A 20,147-nucleotide genomic window follows, 5' to 3' on the forward strand; every position below is an offset into this window, starting at 1 on the left:
AGATGTCTCCAACTTGCTCTACTCTGCCAAATTAGCACATTCAAATGTCTGTCACAGTGATTTTAACGTCCCTGAGTCACAGGCTGACAACCGGACTGGAAGCATGCTTTTCGCACTGACCGCTTCCATTGATCTTAAGCAAATTGTGCTCTCCCCCAAGCACAGCAAAGGCAACACCCTAGACTTAGTTTTCACATCATCACCTGTGCAGACTCTATCCCACTGACTGGTCTGACCACCCCACCCTCCCTTATCAGTCACGCACTCGACTATGGCTCCCAAAGGTCATGCTAAACTCCCCCCGCATCTCAACGCCGCTCATTGAAAACCTTCTCGGTCAATGAGCTAGAAGGAAACTTTGCAGATTTCTCCAGCACAGGGAATGCCACGGGCCTCCTGGAATTATTCATTAACTCTGCTTTGAAAATGGTGGACACTCGTACCCCTCCCCCGCACCTCCCATCGCCCAAACCCCCTCAAATCAATCTGGACTAAGACCAAACTATCCGTCCCATGGAACACCCCTGAGCTAGCCTCCAATAAACTCTCCGAGCCCTAGAGAAACGTTGGCGCAAAAACCATAACTCAGGAGCTATCACCAAATTCAAATCTCTGTTCGCAAACCATAGAAGTTTGAATGCCAAAGCCGCTTACTACTCTACCACCATTGCAGCAGCCTCTAAGAGGAGAAAAGACCTTTTTTTTTTTGAATGAGTAAAGCATTGTACCAAACCCTCACGTGCCCCCCGAGATACCAGCCACGCAGAACACATGTGACTACACATTTTGTATTGAAAAAATAGACACCCGAGAGACAATCGAATCCACCTCACAGTATTTTCATCCCCTGCACCCCAACATGCAAAGTACCCCTCTGGACCGAATTCTGCCCTCCCTTTTCTCTGGATCTTCTAAAAATGATTGCTTCCCTCAAACATGCTTCTTATTCTGACAATATAATTCTGGCTTCCAACATTAAACAATTGATTGCTCGGCATCATCCATGCTTCCCTTGCCGATGGACTGGTGTCGTATAACCTCTTTTGGAAAAAAAGATTGGACCCAGGCGACCTGGCCAACTACTGGCCCATTGCGAACCTCCAGTTATTGGCAAAATCTTGGAAAGAAAAGTTGCTACACAACTACTCTCCAGAATCGAACAACCTCCCCTCCTAATTGAATCTCAGTCAGGATTTCGCCCAAAGTGTAGCATCGAGACATGCACCATCCAGGTGGTGGATGATGCTCTCCAAATCATGGATAAGGGAAACTTGTGCCTCGTCGTCCTCCTTGACCTCTCGGCTGCATTCAACAACGTTGACCACAGCCTCCTTCTCTCCCTCCTTGCAGGCAGGATCGGATCCTCTAATATAGTCCTGAATTGGTTTACCTCCTAACAGCCAGTAGGCTGTGTTGCGCTCTGACTCCAGGTCTCCTGCGGAGTCCCCATCTACATGGAGCCTCTGAGCACTCTCCTCAAAGATCACAATATAGCCACCCACCAATATGCAGACAGTGCTCGGTTGTACATGAGTAAATGGTGAGCAGGACTTCGCTCATCTCCACTATTATCTAGCCATCATCCAGTCCTGGATGTCGACTGTCTACCTCAAACTAAACCTATCCAAGACTGAATTCGTCCTCATTGTGTCCAACAACGGCTCAATGATATGTGCCTAGAAGGATTTGATCCACAACTCTCGACTCTGCAAAAATCCATAGGCCTCACCATTGACCGCAATCTGCCCTTCCAGAAACACATGGCCACGAAGGCCCAAAAAGCCTGGCTCAGAATCTGAACCATGCGAACAATCCAACCCTTCATCATGCCGCGGGACATCCAGACCGTAGTGCAGGCCCTTGCGGTCTCGACCACCGATTGGGAGGGAAATGCTCTCTTGACGAGGCTCCAATCTGCTGACTTGCACCCCTAAAAGCAGTCCACCACGCTGCGGCACGTTTTAAGGGAATACAGGAATTTGACCGAATTACCCCATCCTACTCAAACTACATTGATTTCCACTCCAAGCCGGGATACTGTTCAAGACTGCATGTATCCTCTAAAAAGCCGTCCCGAGTAGCACACCAGCGTAACTGGCGGCTAAACTCCACATGGTGGCACACGCTCCTCACACAGCAAATTCACCAACCGGCTTGAATCACATCTGATCCACAAAGAGAGGTCCTGCAAACAATCCTTCACTTGTTATGCAACCACTCTCTGAAACTCTTATCCTGGTGTCTGCCAGGAATGACCCCACAATTCTCCAATGTTACTGTCTCTCAAAACATGACTTTTAACACCACCTGACCAAGGACTAATTCCAATGGATACACATATCGAAGCACAGACCTCACAGTACTGCGCTTCTGTTGAAACATGCCCGCCCAAATGCTGGCTCCCCATGCTCTGTAGAGCGCTCCGCTGCTTTTGCGCTAGTTCCACGCTTTAAACAATAATTAATAAAAATAAAACTTGACCAGTTGAGAACCATCAACTCAACCCCTCTCTAGTGCCATTGCCTCAATCCACAGAGAACCTTGTCTCTAAGCGGACTTATACCAGCTTGACTGTCCTAACATCGGCTCAACTGCAGTAAAGCGCTAAGAGGCCTGGCTTGATGCAGTCAAGATGCCAAAAGGAACAATTAAGGAATTTGGAGTGCTCCCGGTACATCTTAAAGGGTCCTACTGTCTTATTTGCAATTTCAAAATCCTATTTGTGAGATTTGCTCCTCAATTATTTCCCTGCATACCTGTCGTCACCCAGAGTGCCCCCTTTGCTCTCAGTCTGCATTCTTTTACAGGGGTGGGTATTTAGTGTTTTTAATTCGTTCTTGCAATGTGTTTTTTTTTTTTATTAAAAAAAAGCTTTTAATTACATTTCCTAATTTAATAGAACCATGGTTGGACGTTTTTATTTTGGTATCACAGTACTATTGTTTGTGATGCAACTGTATTCGACCACACATCTGCTGAAAAGTAGAACCTGCCCTCGTCCATTTTCCCAAAAGAGGTGATGGATGCATACCTGTCAGGCTTTGCCTATTTCACCTTTTATGATTAGGAATCGCTGCTGGTTTCCTAATAGTGTTTGACTCAGTAGGTGTTTCAGGCATTACTCACCACTGTGCTCCTGCAGAGTAGAAGTCGTTTCGTCACAGCCTTAATGGCAATATCAAAAATGTTGCTAACTAAAATGGCGGTGAAAATGCTTTTTCAGTGACAGTGTGCAAACAAAATGTAGACAAAAGTGCAGCTCAATAGTAGCTAAAAATGTAGTTCTGGGGAATGCATTTGGGGCTAGTGTTAGGTTAGAGTACAGATTTGGTTAGAAGTGTGATAAATGTTGGGGCTGGGTGATTGTTTTGGGCTGGTGGTGTTGGAGTTTGGTTTGGGTAGAGTATGGGTTAGGGTAGGTGTTCCGGTAAAACTAAGGTTAACCGAGTAAGTAGTTGGATTGGAGGCAAAGATAGGGATGGTTTGCAGAAGTCTTGTGGAAAGGAAGGGATTAGGATAAACGGAGGAGTTTGTATTGTGCAGTGGTCTTCTGAAGGGGTGGCAGCCCCCCAAACGGGGGGCCTGAAGGATGTTTGGGTGGGACCAAAAGGGATTAAGATGACTGGTTTCATATACTATATAATTAAAAGGCTAGATGTACGTTTGTCTGAAGCCGTCCTCCCTGCTTCACCTTTTATCACTGCTAGAGGGAGCTGTTGCCTTACGCATACACCAATAAGACTTCAAGTTCCTCTTCCAGGCAAACGGTGTATTTCAAAAATAACAGAATTGCTAACAAAATATATATATTGTGTATGTACTTATGTATTATGTAATCATTAATTGTAATATTGTAGCTATGTTATCAATATTCTTCATGCAAGTTTTAAACTTTATTTTATTTCAATGTACTTTATTTTATGATCCCATGTCTACTTCGAATCATGCTGCACGTGAATTGTATTACTCTGACATCCCTCAACATATATTTTAGTCCACAACCCGTAAGGGGAATCCAAGACCTTGAGGAGAAGATTGGCCGTATGTACAATGGATTCTGTGAGATTTTGTTAGGTTACTCCTCCATGTAAAAGAAAGATCCTTTACAAAATCCTCAATCCTTTTTTTTCTATTTACAAAAATTACTTTATAATACACCACATAATAGATTTACACTCTGTAAATGTTTTCCTTTACGCACACTATCTTGTGTATGCAGGCTTTTCCACTAGTATAAAATACAAGCATTTTCTACTGCTTATATTTTCTATTCGTTTTTAAAGGGCCTGGGCCCCTTTCGACAAATACTTTGGGCCCCCTGGGGTGGGAGGGCATCAAAAAGTTCAAATACCACTGATGATGTGCAAGGTTTGGGGCTAAGCTTTGGAGCTGGAGTTAATATATGGCTAAAGTTAATGTTGGTGGAAGGTGTTGGGTTAATTAAGGCAAGAGTGATTGGAATTGGTGAAGGGCTACTGATGGGTTGGGAGGTAGGGTTGCAGTACATTTTTCATTCATTTGGTGGTTTATATTGTCACATGTAAATGAGATATTTTGGAGCGCTGAAGTGCTAGGATTAAAAGGTTTGCAGTTTGGATTAGTGATAGGGTGCTTCTTGAGGGCTGCTGATTACCTGGCTTAACATTACAGCATTGCGCTTTGTGAGTGTTTACAGGTTGCTTTTTTAGCAACCTTATGACTGACCATGTTTGCACACTTTACATTGCTTGTATGAAATGAGTTTTTTTTAAAATCTTTTGTTTTTTTAAAACTTTTATTTAAGTACTTGGACTTAGATATCATGTTCATGGGTACACAACAAATTATACATGTCCAGAATTTCTTCAGCACACTACGATATAACTTGCAGTCTTTCAGCCTGTCGAACAAACACTTCAACACAACACCAATATTCGTAACGCTGACTGTGTCTAAATTGCTAAAATGGCCACTACTTGTAAGCAAATATGCAGGTATACCCATATATCCTTGGGCCGGCTCGGCTTGGAACAAAGCATACACCATCTCATTGTCCCATGTCCACGCCAACAAGTAAATCCTCAAAGCTGGTGGCCTATTGTCCCAGTGCAACAGTATGGCTCTATTGGCCAACAGGAATGCAATATTTAGACATTTTCTCTTCACCCTATTCATTTTACAGTAGTAACCCAATAAGGCACTGCATGGATCAGTAGGAACCTCCAAGACCACCATCAAGGACAGTTCAGTTCATATGCCTTTCCAGTATGCAGAGGGCACAGGACATGCCCAAAACATTTGAAAGTGTTCCATGTCAGGAGATCTACATCTGGGCAGTTCCTCGCAGCGTCATTACTAAACGTGCGCAATATCGCCAGTGCATAATGCAATTTGTGCATAATTATTTTAAAGCGTATCAATCTAAATTTAGAATGGAGTGACACTTCATTGATTTGCATGCAGTAGGCCACATCCCATCGTAAATATTTTTGCGTGCCCATCACCTCCTGACCCTAGTCTATTTCTCTTTGGCTTCCGACTGGACAGATCTACGACTTGCTAGTGCTCTGTACACAATCTGCTTCTATGGAGAAGGTTTTGCATATTCCCAATGCAGTGCCGACTATAGCCATTAGGTTTGAATTAGTGCCGATTTCAATGGAGGCACGCATTAGATGGAACTATATCCACCTTTATTGAATCATTTACTGAATTCCTACATGGGGCTCAGGGTTCCGTGGTCCAGTCGGGCTACAGTTCTGCAGTAAATGGATTTGTGTTTTGCTGTCATAAAATTCTGTCTGCCTCACACATTTGAAGTGGAACCTTTAAAATGCGATCCAGGTAAAGTGTATTTTACTCTAATGACTGTTGCTGTATTGAAGATGACTTTCACAGTTTTAAATCCCTGCGCTATCTAGCCGAGGAGCATGCAAATCTGGGAGCTCCTGCATCTGAACGCTAGTTGAGTCCAAGCTCTACTGTAATACTTAACTTTATGCGATTTAGTTGTTTCTAACCAAAGAAATACTGTTACATAGGAAGATTATATCTAAGGAACAAAGTCTATGTAGATTCTATGAAAACGATAACTCCTACGAGACATTGAAGCATCTGTTAATCTAATGTTACAATCTGCAAGAGTCTTGCATGATATTCTTTAAACTAGTTTGCAATAATTTGCCTTCTATCGCTATGTGCTTGGGAGGTGAGGCATCCCCCATGGTTTTAGCGTCACTGGTTTTATTATCTGTCTGAATTTGTGGGGTGCATTTCCTGAGGTAGTATTTGACGTGAACTTTAGTTCCTTCCTTGCAAACTGTTTTTAGCCCTTTTATCTAAATAGGGATTGTATGTTTTTGTCTGTGCATGAACGACTGTTTAATTGAATGTACAATATACTTATTTGTTTGGGGGAGTTTCTCATTTTAATATATTTTTTAAATTGGTATATCTGTTTTCTATGTGCAACATTGTTAAGGTTGAACATGTCTTAACCCCAAGAAAATAAAAATAAAACTGCTCTACTCTTCCTTACCTCATCAACTGAGCATTGCACTCTGGAATGCTCGTTATATATGCAACAAAACATCCTTTATCATTGACTACTTTCATGCCAGCTGTCCTCCCCTAGACATTCTTGCTATCACTGAAACCTCAATTTCTCCATCTGTCACTTTCCCTCTGCCGGACCTACATGACTCCAAACTATTCTTTATTCACTCTCCTCGAATGACTGGCAGAGGTGGAGGGGATGGACACTTACACACTTCCCATCTTAATGCCATGTCCTCTTACCTCTTTTGAATTCACCTTCTCTACTATTCTTCTGCCTCTCTCAGTTCACATCTCCGTGTGTATTGCCCTCCTGGTCCCACTGATCCATTCTTTGATCTTGGGAAACTCCTTGATTCCCTTTCGCACTAAACATCACCTCATTTCCTTAGGTTATGTTAACTGTCCCTCTCCAACCACTTCTCAGAAATCTGAACGCCAGTCTTTTCTTAGTGACCACGCTCTCCACTTCATCCATAACCTAGCCACACAGGGGCCTTTGGATCTCTTATACACCTTCACCTCTCTCAGCCACTAATACTACCGTCACACCACCAATATCTGATCACTCAATTGTTTCCATCACCACCACCACCATCTTCTTTCCACCCCCTGACCTTTCCTTACTAGTTGCTTTACCTATTACTTAAGGAAATATAACCTTCTGCTATTCCCCCCCCACCCTTTCTCTCTGACCTACAGTTCTCATTCTCCTCTCACAAACAGTGCCTCTTCCACAAACCTTGCCTCCTCGAGCTGCCACTCCCTACTATAACTCATTCACTTCTCCTCCCACTGTTTATTTTCACCCCTAAGTCTCAGTATCCTCAACCATGGATCACCCCATTCATATACTCTCGCTGCACAGGCATGCGTCGGCTGCTGTGTAAATGGAGGCGCACCCACTCGCATGACAACCTGCAACTATACCTCTCTGCCCTGAACTCTCTCGTCCACTCGTGATACAACGAAAAGGGAATTTTATCTAACCCTCATTGTCTCTATCTCCAACCATCCTCTCCGGTGACAGGACACCCTAAACTCACTCCTCTAAGTCTGACTATCAACTCTACTCACAGATAAAAACCTAGCTGAATACTTTGCTGCTAATGTTTCCAAAATTGAAGACCCTCTATTGACCTTCCTCGCTCCCGACAAGATCATTGACTTTGCTACTAGGACTCTTTGAACTCCGACTTCACACCTACTTCCTCGTATAGTCGCCAGGGTCAGATTTACGTTCCTTCTAGTGAGCAGAGTGTTTCTGTGTTGGCAATTCTGCCGTGCTGTCGGACGCACTGAAGCATTTCTTTGCTGGGCATTGGGGAAGGCGTGACTTCCTGCTCCACTGACTGTTAAACACTCAGCCTTTTGAGTGTCTGTGTTTGTGGGAGGTGCAGCCCCCTCGGAAGAACGTGCGCCTCCCGCAAGGAAGGACTAACTTACTAAAGTAATTTGGAACCTTAAAGGGCATTGTGTGCGCTTCGATGGACCAGTGCACCTCTATACTGTGGAGATTTGCTGTGTTCTATGGACATGGTTGTTGGGTCCTGTGCAACGTGAGGCGACTATTGGGAGGACTGTCCCCCTTTTGAGCCTGTGGTGTGTACTTTCCTTACATGTCCAGGATTCATTGTGCACTGCCGGCAACTGCCGCTCTAATCGGAGCGCAATAAGATTCATTGGAATTCATGGGGTACAACTTTGAATCAGACCCACCCTTGAAAGTTGATGGAAATGTATTTGAAAAATGTAGCAAGAAAGGGAACAATGTTCCCTGAGCTATCCTCAAAAAGGAGGTCAAACAGGGCTTCGATAACGTCCAGGGGTGGAAATGCCTACAGGGCCTCATTCCTGGCATCTGGGATGCCCAAAAGTGATTAAATAAATCTTGGCACACCCGGGGGGACTCGCACATCACCGCTGTTGATGGTTCGCTTGCAAGTCTAAATTTAAGTATTAATGTTGCAGGAATCTTGGATGTGGAAGGTCCTCTCCATGGACGGGTATGCTATTTACCAAGCTATGGTAATAAAAGGCATAAAGGGCCGTCCATCTGGGGGTTCGCTTATTGGGGTAGCCTCTGAAATGCCTTCTGCGCTGATAAAGCCGATGGAGGAAAACAGTGTTGCAATTGCAGTTGAAACTAGTTGGGTATTACCCGCCTATTTATGACCACCCTGGGAACGGGAAATCTCAGATTATTTTTAAATATATCGACAGGCCTTTGATGACATGGGTAATGGATCCTAATAAAGATATATTACTGTGTGCTAAATGTGGTGAGTTTGTAAATAAAACCCTGGCGGGGAAAATCCCTAAAGAAATGAGATGATTCTAAAAACTTAAACCTCTTAAGGTGGAGAATGGACCAAGTTTTGGGCCGGTTGGGAGATAGTTCCCCTGAATGGACGTTTGAAGAACAACATCCCTGGGCAACCGACTTGGAAGATGTGGGGAGGGGTTGGGGAGCAAATGAAAGTACCATTGATTTTTATATTTGTGTGAATGGGCCTTTACTAGAATGTGCATACACGTTCGAAGTAAGACAAACCCCCCCCCTCCCTCCGCCCCCCAGTGGTCAACACAGGTTGGAGCTGGAGTTTCGGATTCCCGTTGGGGAGTTACTGGAGTCTGGACCCGGAGAGTTGGTACTTGACCCAGGAGGCAATAGAATTACAGGATCAGAGGGTAACATCAGAAGGGTGGCGAAGCTGTTGCTCAATGTACTGGGGGGGGGGGGGTGGGTCAGCACCATTCATTGAACGACTGTAATGCCAATGACATCGAATTTTGGATTGCGAACATGACAGAGCAGGTGTTAGAGGAAAATCCGTTGCTTTATTAGGCTAGACGGGGAAACCGCTTTTTGAAATTGTACTGGCCAAACGGAAACTTCATAGATAATTACTATATACAAATGTATCTATATTAACTACCGTGGATAAATTGGCTTGGATTTGTAAAAATAAATATCGCAATTGGCTAAAGAGATACAAATATCATGCACTTAATAAAAAGTGGCAACACCTGCTTGTCATGATCACTCGCAATCCCAAAACTATCTGGCAAACCCTTACCCTGGCTCGGGAACCTAAAGATGTAAATCGGCTGTTAAACCCTATTCAAGGCTCAACTTGGCAGAAGTTTCTTGAAGCTAAAATGCTCGTAAAACCAACTATGGTGGACAACACGATATGTAGTGAGGGACCGTTGCATTTTATCTATGGTTGCCTAATCAGTATGATCAACAAATCCAAAATTTCTAGCACCCGACCCTAATGGGCTAGCATCAGTTGTATCGAAAGCTGATCCATCAAATTGGGCCTTGTTGCTTTATAGTTTATTCAGCAAAGTATGTAATCCGAGGAAAATCCCTGACACTTGAACGCGTGCAATATTGGTCCCAGTACATAAAGGTGGAGCCAGGTCGAGTCCCGAAAATTAGTCTTTGTCACTCTTAGATACAACGGGACAATAGTTTGCCACCTGTGTATTGAAAACTCTAACGGCATGGGTGGAGGAAAAAGATCTCCTTCACCCTTTTCAAACAGGGTTTCGGCCCGTTGCCAGTACCTATTGCCAATATCCGGGTACAATTAATCCAGCACACCAGAGGTAAGGATAGGCCCCCACACACACACCCCCCCGAATCCCCCTCCCCACCCCCACCACCCTCCTTAATACGTAGCCTACGTTGATTTTTAAAATATGCATTGGATTTGGTGAACCATAAATGTCTGAATAAAATGCAGAGGTGGAGTTCCCCCCCCCCCCCCCTCCCCCTGGCTCCTTGAGATGGTCAAAGCCTTGCATAAGAACACCACGGCCAAGATTAGACTGGGTAATGGCAATTTAGTTATCTGATGTGATTAACATCAATAGAGGTTTGAAGCAGGGATGCATGTTGGCCCCTCTGACCTTATTAGACGCGTTGAGGCTTTGGGGATTTGGGCTCCCAAGATTGGTTTAGACTGTATTACGGCTATTCGTTATGCTGACGACTTGGTGCTTCTGTGCCATACGCTGTCCGGCATCCAGATCTTGCTAACTCATTTGATAACATATGCCAGTGAAAATGATCTGGAGAGTAGCCTGGATAAAACTAGGGTCATGTTAGCTGTCCATAAGAAGATAAAGTACAGATTACGCTTAAGATGGGCCTGATCCAATATGCCAGACAATATAAGTATCTAGGCTTAAATCTATCATATAATGCTAGTTACAAATCCATCATTGACATAAAGACCACTAAATCCCGTCAACTGACCTTTCTAATTAAATGTTTATGAAGGAATATGCCGGATATTCATTAGAGGTTGTATAAACAATGGTTTTGCCCGACCATTTTATATGGGCTGGAAGGTCTGTAGAGAACAAGACTAGAATGGTTATAAATAATTGAGGGACACTTTTGGCGTTGCATGCTTAATATACCCTGCAGTAATTCAATGGAGTACCTTCGACTTGATCTTGGGTCTTCTATCCCTTCCGGCATTGCTACTTAAAGGGAAAGGTGTGTGTGTGTGTTTTTTTTTTTTTTTAATTTTCTTTTTTTTTAAATGGATTTTTAAAAAAAATGTTTAATTTATGCGTTCACAACTTGCTATAGGTACCTCCACAATTGCACGGATATCCATTGATCACACTGGAGATGGGCGCAAAGATAACTTTATACAACAGGTAAATAAAATCTTTGAAAAGATAAATTGGAAACCAGACTTTTTACGTCGATCGAGTTATAAAACGGTAAATAGGTTGTTCACACGGAAATTGAAAGAATGGGATTGGCTGAGTAATTATGAGCATGGGCTACATTAAAAGGTTACTCCTCTGTTGCAAAAGTATTCCACCAATTTATGCAACCCCAATGATACTTGATCCTTTGCCCAGACCCTAAATTAAGACATGTATACCTGCTCATTAGGATAAACCAAATGCCAGTACAGACAGTTAAGGGTGGCCAATTAAAAATGAATTATGAAGATCGTATTTGCACAATCTGCAAAAACCCATCCAATTTGGAAACTCTGAAACACATCTTTACATCATGCCCGAAACTGGGGCATTTGTCATGTTTCAGACATCTGGTCCTTGATTAGGACATGATTCTGGATGAGGACTTTTAGATCAGGTGCCTGAATTCCAACTCTATGTCCACCCTTATTGCTTTACATCGGATTTGGGAATCTATCAAAATCCAGTTTGAATAATCTACTTGTCATATATGGTTTATGTGCAAGTGTAATCTCTGAAGGGGAATGGCATTTGATGACGGTTGGGACGAGTACCGTTTTGATGAATCCGATGACATCTATGTTTGTTGAAAAACCGCAAATGAACACAACTGGAGTAGTGGGGATGATTTTCACATCTTGGATTGTTTTTGTTTGAATATGTTTGAGTTCTAGCAGTAACCAGGAATGTTTCTGGATTCGGATTTAATGTCCCTGTAGCAGGCTGCGGTTACAATATGGTATTATGCAAGAAGGTTCTGTAACATGGATTATTTGGAACTTAGATGTCTGTCTGTATGAAGTTGAGTATATGTAATTTATGTTGATTTGTCTGTTTTGTGTAATTTATACGTAAAGTACTAAATGGTATATAAATGGCTACAAATGTCTTCGACTGGTTCACATATTTATCCATGTTGAGTCACCACTTTATCCTCTATCCAATGCTACAAGCCTTCTCTTAATCTTCGCTCTGCTTCAACTACCCTTGTGGTTCCTTGCCCTCCCTGTGCTTACTCTTGCTTCCGCTCGTTCTCTCTTCTTGCTCCACTTGCATGCAATTTTCTTCCTCTGACAATCCGAGAAAGAGTCTACACAGATTTGTGCAAAAGCAAACTAAAAGCCTACCTCTTAGCCTCTCAGTTAACCTCTTAACCTAACTCTCATCTGCCTGCTAACACATTTCTCTCATATCTAACCTGTCTGTCCCTCACTTCCTCTGCATCCACTCTAGCACTTCACTCATCATGGTCTCATCCCGAGCACAGCTGCCCGTACCGCCTATGTGCACTTGAAGTCCATTGTTGGCTGTCCTTAATCTATGCATGTCCACTTATGTTTTGTCCCTGGTGACTGTTCCATTTACTCCCCTTCACAACCTGGTCAGAATGTCCCTCAAACCCACCCCATTGTAAAGCTTGCTACTTCCTGTGAAATCTTATTTCTTTCTTTGTGTTTTGGTACAATTGTTTTCAAGAGACACTTTTTTTTGTTTTTACAAAATATAATTTACAGGTTGATGTCTTAACGTAATAAGCAATGTTTATTGCAGACGTTAGGGCATATTGGCTACAAAACAAAGATAGTTGTCCATTGAAGTGCATCCAGAAATGTTTTCATGTTGTAATTAAAAACGGACAATGAGACAGACAAAACAATTTAAATTACTTATTTGGATTCTGCAACCTACACAAACTTGTGTGCTTTTTTTTTTTGTAAACTACATTGGTAATCCTGGCACCTGAAGGGAAAATCACGAGAGAGTTGGTTGAGCTCACTCTGGAACAGACTACATATGCGAGAAGCAGTCTTCTCTTAGGTCAATCCCTGCTACCTTTTTAAAGTCTGCTTCTGAGATTTGTTGATGGTCATGGTGAAACAAACCTTTAAGGGGACCTGAAATAATTTGAATTCAAACTGATGTTCTGAAGGTATAAGAGGTATTCCTATCCTGAATTTCCAAAAATCCTTCCTTACTGGGTGGCTACGTCATAAAAACAATGTACCTTCAGAATGTAAGTTCCTAGGTTAAATGGCTTGATCTGGGCGCCGATGAGTCAGTAAGGACATATATATATCACCACGGCCACCAATTGTAAGGATCTGCATCATTCACACTGGCCAGAGGCTGTCCAATCATGGACAGCCACTGGCCAAACATTCTGCCCAGCAACTGACTCAGGGGAGCAACCGTCCCAGCATCCACATCTGACCACACACAGGCTTCCCATGTATTGTAATTACGTACCCAAGTGGTCAGGAAGGTAGCCAAGGAACAATGGGTTAAGGACGGACAAATGTCTTGTGGCACGGCCATTTTAGAGTAAATGGCACTCTTAATGGCATTATGTACTAAAATGCAGAAGTGCATGAGTTTCAAAGTCAAACATACGGTAGAAAAAATATGTTTTACCAGATCTAAAAATGCAAGCGGTCCACTAAAGGAGAGCGTCTACCAGGACTGATCAGTTTACCCATAAAAAATTAGCACCACACAAGGAAAGTAAGGCAGAAGACTACTTGCCTCCAATAAGTCAGATCAGCAGTCAAAACAAAGCAAAAAGTGTCTACTTTTCATTTTACTGGTTTCCTCCCATAGAGTTCTGACAGACCACCAATCTAGATAAGCTATTATGCTTTCCAGCGGTTTTTGCAATGGTTACAAGTCAGACAGTTTGGACATATGTCTCCTTCCTCACAGACATCAGATGCCTTTCAACAGCCCCATATTCACATCCGGGCAAACTTATCCAAACACCCCTATAGACTCATTCCAGTGAACCCCACCTTCCAGGGAGTCTCCCCTCAACCTCCATCTATCCATCCTCGAACTAAACTCCACCCAAGTACACTCACAAAATGCAATTTCCCATCTGACACTTGAAGGGGTTCTATGTCGCTTTGCTGACATTTCTTTCGATGTAACTTTTACAGAGAATTATTAATCTTTTTCGATTTAATGTTTACTTTTTTTAAAATTTGGTGGTGTTTCTCTGAAGCCCTCCCTTTCCCAATGCTAATACCCCTACCCCAAACCCTTACCAACCTCCCACCATATTTCAGTGAGTTTTTTTCATAGTAATTTTGTCACCAGAAATTACTTCGGGAGAAATTATGTCGAAAAACGAACGAGATGCTCCACCTTCTATCCATACTACTCAACAAACTGGCATTATGGTAGTACAGGAAATGGGAGGGAGAGGGGGGGTTGAGGGTGAGCAGAGGGGAGCTAGCGGAAAAGAAAGGAAGAAGAGGAAAGTAAGGTATAGTGGATAGGTTGCCAACTTTAGTTTTCACGACTGACAAAATTTAGGGCAAATCACTATCTCATTGTGTATCTGCCAACTGTGTGCACGATTAGAAATAAAATGAAGACTAATGTAATGTGCATTATTAATTCATAAGTACGGGCGAAGAATAGATGTGATGTAGTTTAGTGACTAATTTCCAGACTTTGCCACGATATTGGTGTCGGAGCTCCTGCTTGCAACCTTGAAGAGCCTAGTTGGCTAGACACAAACAGCAGACGGGAGCTAGTTTTAACTCCACTGGTCTGTTGGTGCCATACATACTTGCATTAACCCTGAGTGGTTGGGAAGGAGCATTAGGACACATGTAAAAGGCATTGATAAGCATGAAAGGGTAATGGTGTGCTTCTAATGGATGCTACATTTGTGTCTCACTATGTTCTAACTCTGGGGAGGGAGGGGGTGGTCTGCAACCTGCAGATATTTTGAACTATTACTCCCCTGAGTCTTACTCAGGATAGCCAACAGTGATTGATCATGGGAGTAGTTAAAAGCATCTGGAGAGCTGCAAACCCCTGTTCTAACTAATTCCTCAATGGTAGTTCATGTTTTCTGAATGATATCAAAAACCGGTATGGAGTTAAAAAAAAAGGAATTTCCTGGGGGGGCGGGGTGGAGGGGGAACTCTGTGTAGAAAGACCGCTCCGAGATCGCTTTGTCAATATTGGTCATGCTGAAAAAGACCAAACAAATGCTTCTGATGGTTTAAGACACAAAAACCTAACTTTGTGGGAATTAACTCCTTCAGGCCTGCTAGTGGTGTAAAGGTGTTGGGGAAACTTACTGTGGTTTCAGTGTACTGTTGATCATTACTTTCTGCTCTCACAGGCTACAGTTATGGAGGCACTCAACAGACACCAGGACTTCAGACAGCAGCAGACCAGTCGGACAGGTATGTAAGCAGTTCTACAGATAAGATTTACAAGTATTTTACTCCCCATTTTCGAAAGTTGGAAGTAAAATCTATTTTTTAAGGAGTAAGAAACATTCCCAATGCGTGTTTTTTATAAATTAGTAAAATTATGTTAAATGTAAAACAATGTTTTTATAATATTTCTTTGTACCCAATTATTCATGTAGTTTAAAACACTTTGCACCTTTTTGGTTCATGTAGTACTAGTTTCTTCCCGTGGTACTACATACACTACTGCTCCAAAAATATCCATGGAACTGTGTGGGGAGCAGAAACGCCAGCTTCGATGTCTGTTTCCTATTTTTTGTTGGGAGTATTTTTACTCCCTATTTTTATTTCTTGCGAGGATTTGCCTTTTTTTTAGTAAAAGGGGCTGATGACCCTTATTTGTAGGGCTGTATGGAAGTGTTGCATGTTACCTTTGAAATTGCAGCCTTTCTTTGTTTTCCTCATGTTGCAATCTCTTCACCTTCTTTCAGGCTCTAACAATGGTGTGAATGTTAGCTCGGACACCAACTGGCAGACTCCAATACTGTCTGCAAAGTTTAAAACTCGCTTTGCTTATGAACATGGCATGATGGGGAGTGGGAATCCAGCCTTTAGAGCAGACTGCACAGAAGGTAAGTGAGCACTGTATCCCAGAAGATTGGGAACTGTAGGCTTGGCAAGGGTGGTTGTTTTTTGGTCCTGGGTGTACCACCTTTCCATAGCACTGACCTTCTATTGTACTGTCCCCTACCTTTATCTGTGCCTCAAATCCCCCCAATGTGTCCTATCTGATGCTAGGCAACTGCCTCCAAATTTAATTTCTTAACACTATTCCACCTCATCTCCTTAATCTTCAAGCTTGTTGGGCAGTTATTTCTGTAGCTATGGGATATCTAACAAAAAGGGTGTTTCTTGTGAAGTGTCTGTAGTTTAATTGGAGTCTATATCAGCAGTATGATCTTTTCCTTTTCCAAGCATGGACTAAGACAACTTAATTTGGTGTGCAGACCTGAGTGTTCTTCTTCCTGTGTGTAATCTGCAGTGCATGGTGGTTGGGGGATAAGAGAACCTGCAGCAGTCCCTTTATCAGAGAATTGTGAACATGAACAGCACATTTTGACAATCATGCATACATGGCTGTAATTGGCAAACCAATATGGTTCACATGGGCTCAAGATATTTTTAGTTTCCTTTTGTCTTTATTTGTGTGTGAGAATGTTACTTCTGGGTGGGCAGTACAACTTATATGGGGATCCTGTGACCAGGGGGTCAATATAAAGGACAATCTAGTCTCTGGTACAAGTTATACATGTTGGCACATGACTTGGATGTAGCATATAGTGAACAATAGCAAAACAGTTTGGGGTAGTGGGGGGAGGTTGGTTAGATTATGGGGGAGAATGTGCAGAAGGCAGGATGACTAGATGACAGGCAGGTATAGACTCTTCTCATTCCTGCTCCCCCACCAATATCCCTTTGCAGACCTGTTAATATATTGTTTAAATAATGCACCTCTGTTAGTCATATAACCCTGTGCTGTGGACTGTCTGGAATAGAGCACCTGCTCATAAATCATTCTGGTTATTTTTGTCCCTAGATTTCATCACTGCCAATGGTACCTCTTCATTTCAGCCAATCAAGAGTCATGTTACCATCCCTACTGCCCATGTGATGCCTTCTACCCAGGGAAGTCCCATTGGTATTGCCCACCTACAAGGTGTGCGCAGTCCAGTTTGCACCTCCGCAGGATTGTTGGAACACGGTCAACCGAGAGCCATCACTGACACAACCCAGGGAGCTGCTCCTGCTGTATCTTCAGATACGCTCTCTGCGGATGCACTTTCTGCTGTCAAGTTGGGGGACTATGGCTTTGAGAATTCTCTTTCTCCTTGGGGAGACCATGGCAGAGATGATATCAGGAGGTTTGATGTACCCAATATTGAACCCACCCTCAATCAATCTTCTTTGCTGGACACCCTTTCCAATGAGGCCCGTCTCCGCATGCAGATTTACAATCATGGGGCTGTGACCGCTGAAAAGGACCGTGAGACTTATCAGTCCCTGCCAACGAGCAAGTCTCCTTTGAACAGCGCAGTAGATGGCTCTTCGCTCACCACTAAGGCGAAACCCATGCCAATGGGCTTCCAACAGAACATTTACTGCAAGCCAATGGCTCCTCAAACACAGCTATGGAGGCAAGAGTCCCACTCTATGCAGCCTGACATTGCTGGAGAGCGGGCTGCCTGGCAGAAACAACTGGCAAACATGCGGGTACAGATGGAGCAGTTGCAGGTATGAACCTACACCTCTTAGGTGTTCTCCTCCCTCAGTGTGCTGCACACGCCCTCCTTCCTCCATGTGATTGGGTTCCCCTCACACATTTGTAGTGGGTGTTCCCCCTCATCCCCTTCTGATCACTCTGTTGCAGACCCTGTCACAATTGTTTCCTATAACCTTCATGACCCTATCAGTTTGTCACACTGCCAACTACTGCCCCTCCCCCGCCCAAGGAATGCCTTCATTCTAAAAATGTTTTTTTAGTAAAACTGTGTAGCTTTTATTAATACTGCTGCCTCCAACACCTTTCTTCCCCGTTACTTAATGACGCAGATTGTTGGGAGGCCTTGGTTGTAAATGGATCAGCCACGAAAGTAGCCATTCAGTGTTCATAAACCACTCCCCATTGTAGATGGCAACACACAAAACGGTCAACCTATTCTATTATTCCAGATCCCTGCATAGCACTAACAATCTAATTTACCAATGTCGATCATAACTTCGCTTGATCTGCTCTTACACCGCATGCTTATGAGGTTTTAGTCCCCTGTTTATCTGACAAACCATTTGAATGAATGTTTAAAATGCAGAACAATGCCAGTACCCCTCAGGTTTGGAGTATTCTATATCGCTCGTATACACACAACCCCACATTATATGGTATGTTCTCGTGCACCAGCTCACTTGGCATAGTATATAGAGAAGCTTCTAATCGCCAGTTTTGCACCACAACAGAGAAAAGAACCCAACGTAGTGTGCTGTGGACCAAGCAGTGGCTCAGAATTTAAAGCCATGGGTATGTTACTGGATAGCAATGAGTCAACATACATGGGGGCATGAGCATAAAGCAATGGGCTTGTTGGAGAGATGAAAATGGAGGAATCGATGCCTAGTAAAGAATGCCAGAGTTTTATTAGAAATCTGACCATTTTGCATAAGAAAATTGATATTGGGCACTGGGAAAGAGGGCACCACATTTTCCAATATGTGAGATTCTAGATACTTATGAATCAAATATTAAGACCAAGACAGCTGAACATTGTCGCAGACAGTGAGAAATAAAGCTGTACAACCTGAGACCAAGGGAAAAAGCCCCTGGTGCTGTCTGTTCCCTTACAAACGGTGCTGCTATTTAACGAAAAAAATCAATCAACTTCAATTCTAAGTTAGTGGCAAATGTTAATCAGGAGATAAAATGGTTGATAATGTGCATTTCAGACTGTAGACGGTCCTTTGCCGGGGGACCCAATATTGGACATTTGCATTTTCGAAAAACAAAGAAGGCAAACTTAACTAGAACTCGAAAATTCACTAAAACTGATTTTAAAAGTCTGTATGGTTTAGAGCTGTTGGCAAGATGGTATGGAGAGGTACTGCCCCATTCCCACCCATTTTGAAGGTTTGCCAGTACAGATGGAATTCCGAACAAGGATGTCACCCTGTCCACTAGTCCTCAGGGTCACCATCCTCCCCCTCCAAATAATCTTTGTCCCTCTCACAAGGAACCTTCCTCCCACATTTCTCAAAATGAGCTTAATATGATAGCTGCTCAAAAAAAAAATCAAGACCCAGATGACCTTAAAACTGACTTGCCTAGCAACCTTCACCTCCTGGGAAAGGTAATTGTGGGAGAGGGGGGGCATCAACAGCCCAAACAAGTAGATGAATGGTGTCTACCATACATGGATAGCAACCATGCATGTTATTTATGAGCCTTGCAAATCCTGGACAAGTAGAATATGTGCTTACTAGTCCTCCTTGACCTCTCCCAACATTCAATAGTCTGCCTAATAATGCTTCTCACACATCTCGCTGCATGGATTGGTTTGCAGGCTCTGCTCATCTGACTAGCCACCCACCTGTTTGGCAGGCTTCAGCTAGTCGAGACTGGGCACTGTAAATCCAAGAACCTTGGATGACATTCTTTAACCAAGTAGAGATGAAGCCATGGCAGGTGGTGGGTCTTGGTGCAACAACTTATTAAGGCATGCTTGAGACTTGCTAAAGATTATGCAGAGTGAGGCTCAGTGGTTCGAATGCAGGTAACTTGATGTGGAGCAATCTTAGGGCTTGGATCTTACCCTGCTACCTGCGCTTACGGATGGAGCCAGAGTCCCAGTCACCAGCTAAGCCTGCTCTGTGGCTGTTTGTGCTATTACAATGAGAGCTTGAGTCTTGAAGTGAGTAACCTGGCTGTGTTCCCCTAGAAAAGGGTAGGTATCGGTCTGGTGCTGGAGTGAGGTTTGGAGCACGCTTGCTCCAACAGTATGCATCCAACAGTGTGCATCCCTTCGTTCAGGGTGCTCTCCAGATTTAGCGGGCCGGAATCCTGACAGGTTTTCAGGACGCCCCACATTAATATGCATGATAAATTTGTATACATTTAGAATA

The 20,147-nt window shown here is 43.2% G+C and overlaps 1 protein-coding gene across 3 annotated transcripts in view; it reads left to right on the forward strand.

Moving 5' to 3' along the window:
- CEP85 (centrosomal protein 85) overlaps positions 1-20,147 on the forward strand; it is a 509,807-nt gene that overhangs the window by 38,863 nt on the left and 450,797 nt on the right. For 2 of the 3 annotated variants that reach the window (XM_069622843.1, XM_069622844.1), the window contains exons 2-4: positions 15,407-15,470; positions 15,971-16,111; positions 17,077-17,771. In XM_069622843.1, the coding sequence (XP_069478944.1) occupies positions 15,416-15,470; positions 15,971-16,111; positions 17,077-17,771 (891 nt within the window). In that variant the 5' untranslated portion in view covers positions 15,407-15,415. Of the gene's footprint in view, positions 1-11,146; positions 11,218-15,406; positions 15,471-15,970; positions 16,112-17,076; positions 17,772-20,147 lie in introns of all 3 variants that reach the window. The other variant, XM_069622842.1, reaches the window with a different exon arrangement.

Source organism: Ambystoma mexicanum, chromosome 11, assembly GCF_040938575.1.
Source record: "Ambystoma mexicanum isolate Mex_15411 chromosome 11, UKY_AmexF1_1, whole genome shotgun sequence".
In the NCBI taxonomy this organism is placed as follows: Eukaryota; Metazoa; Chordata; class Amphibia; order Caudata; family Ambystomatidae; genus Ambystoma; species Ambystoma mexicanum.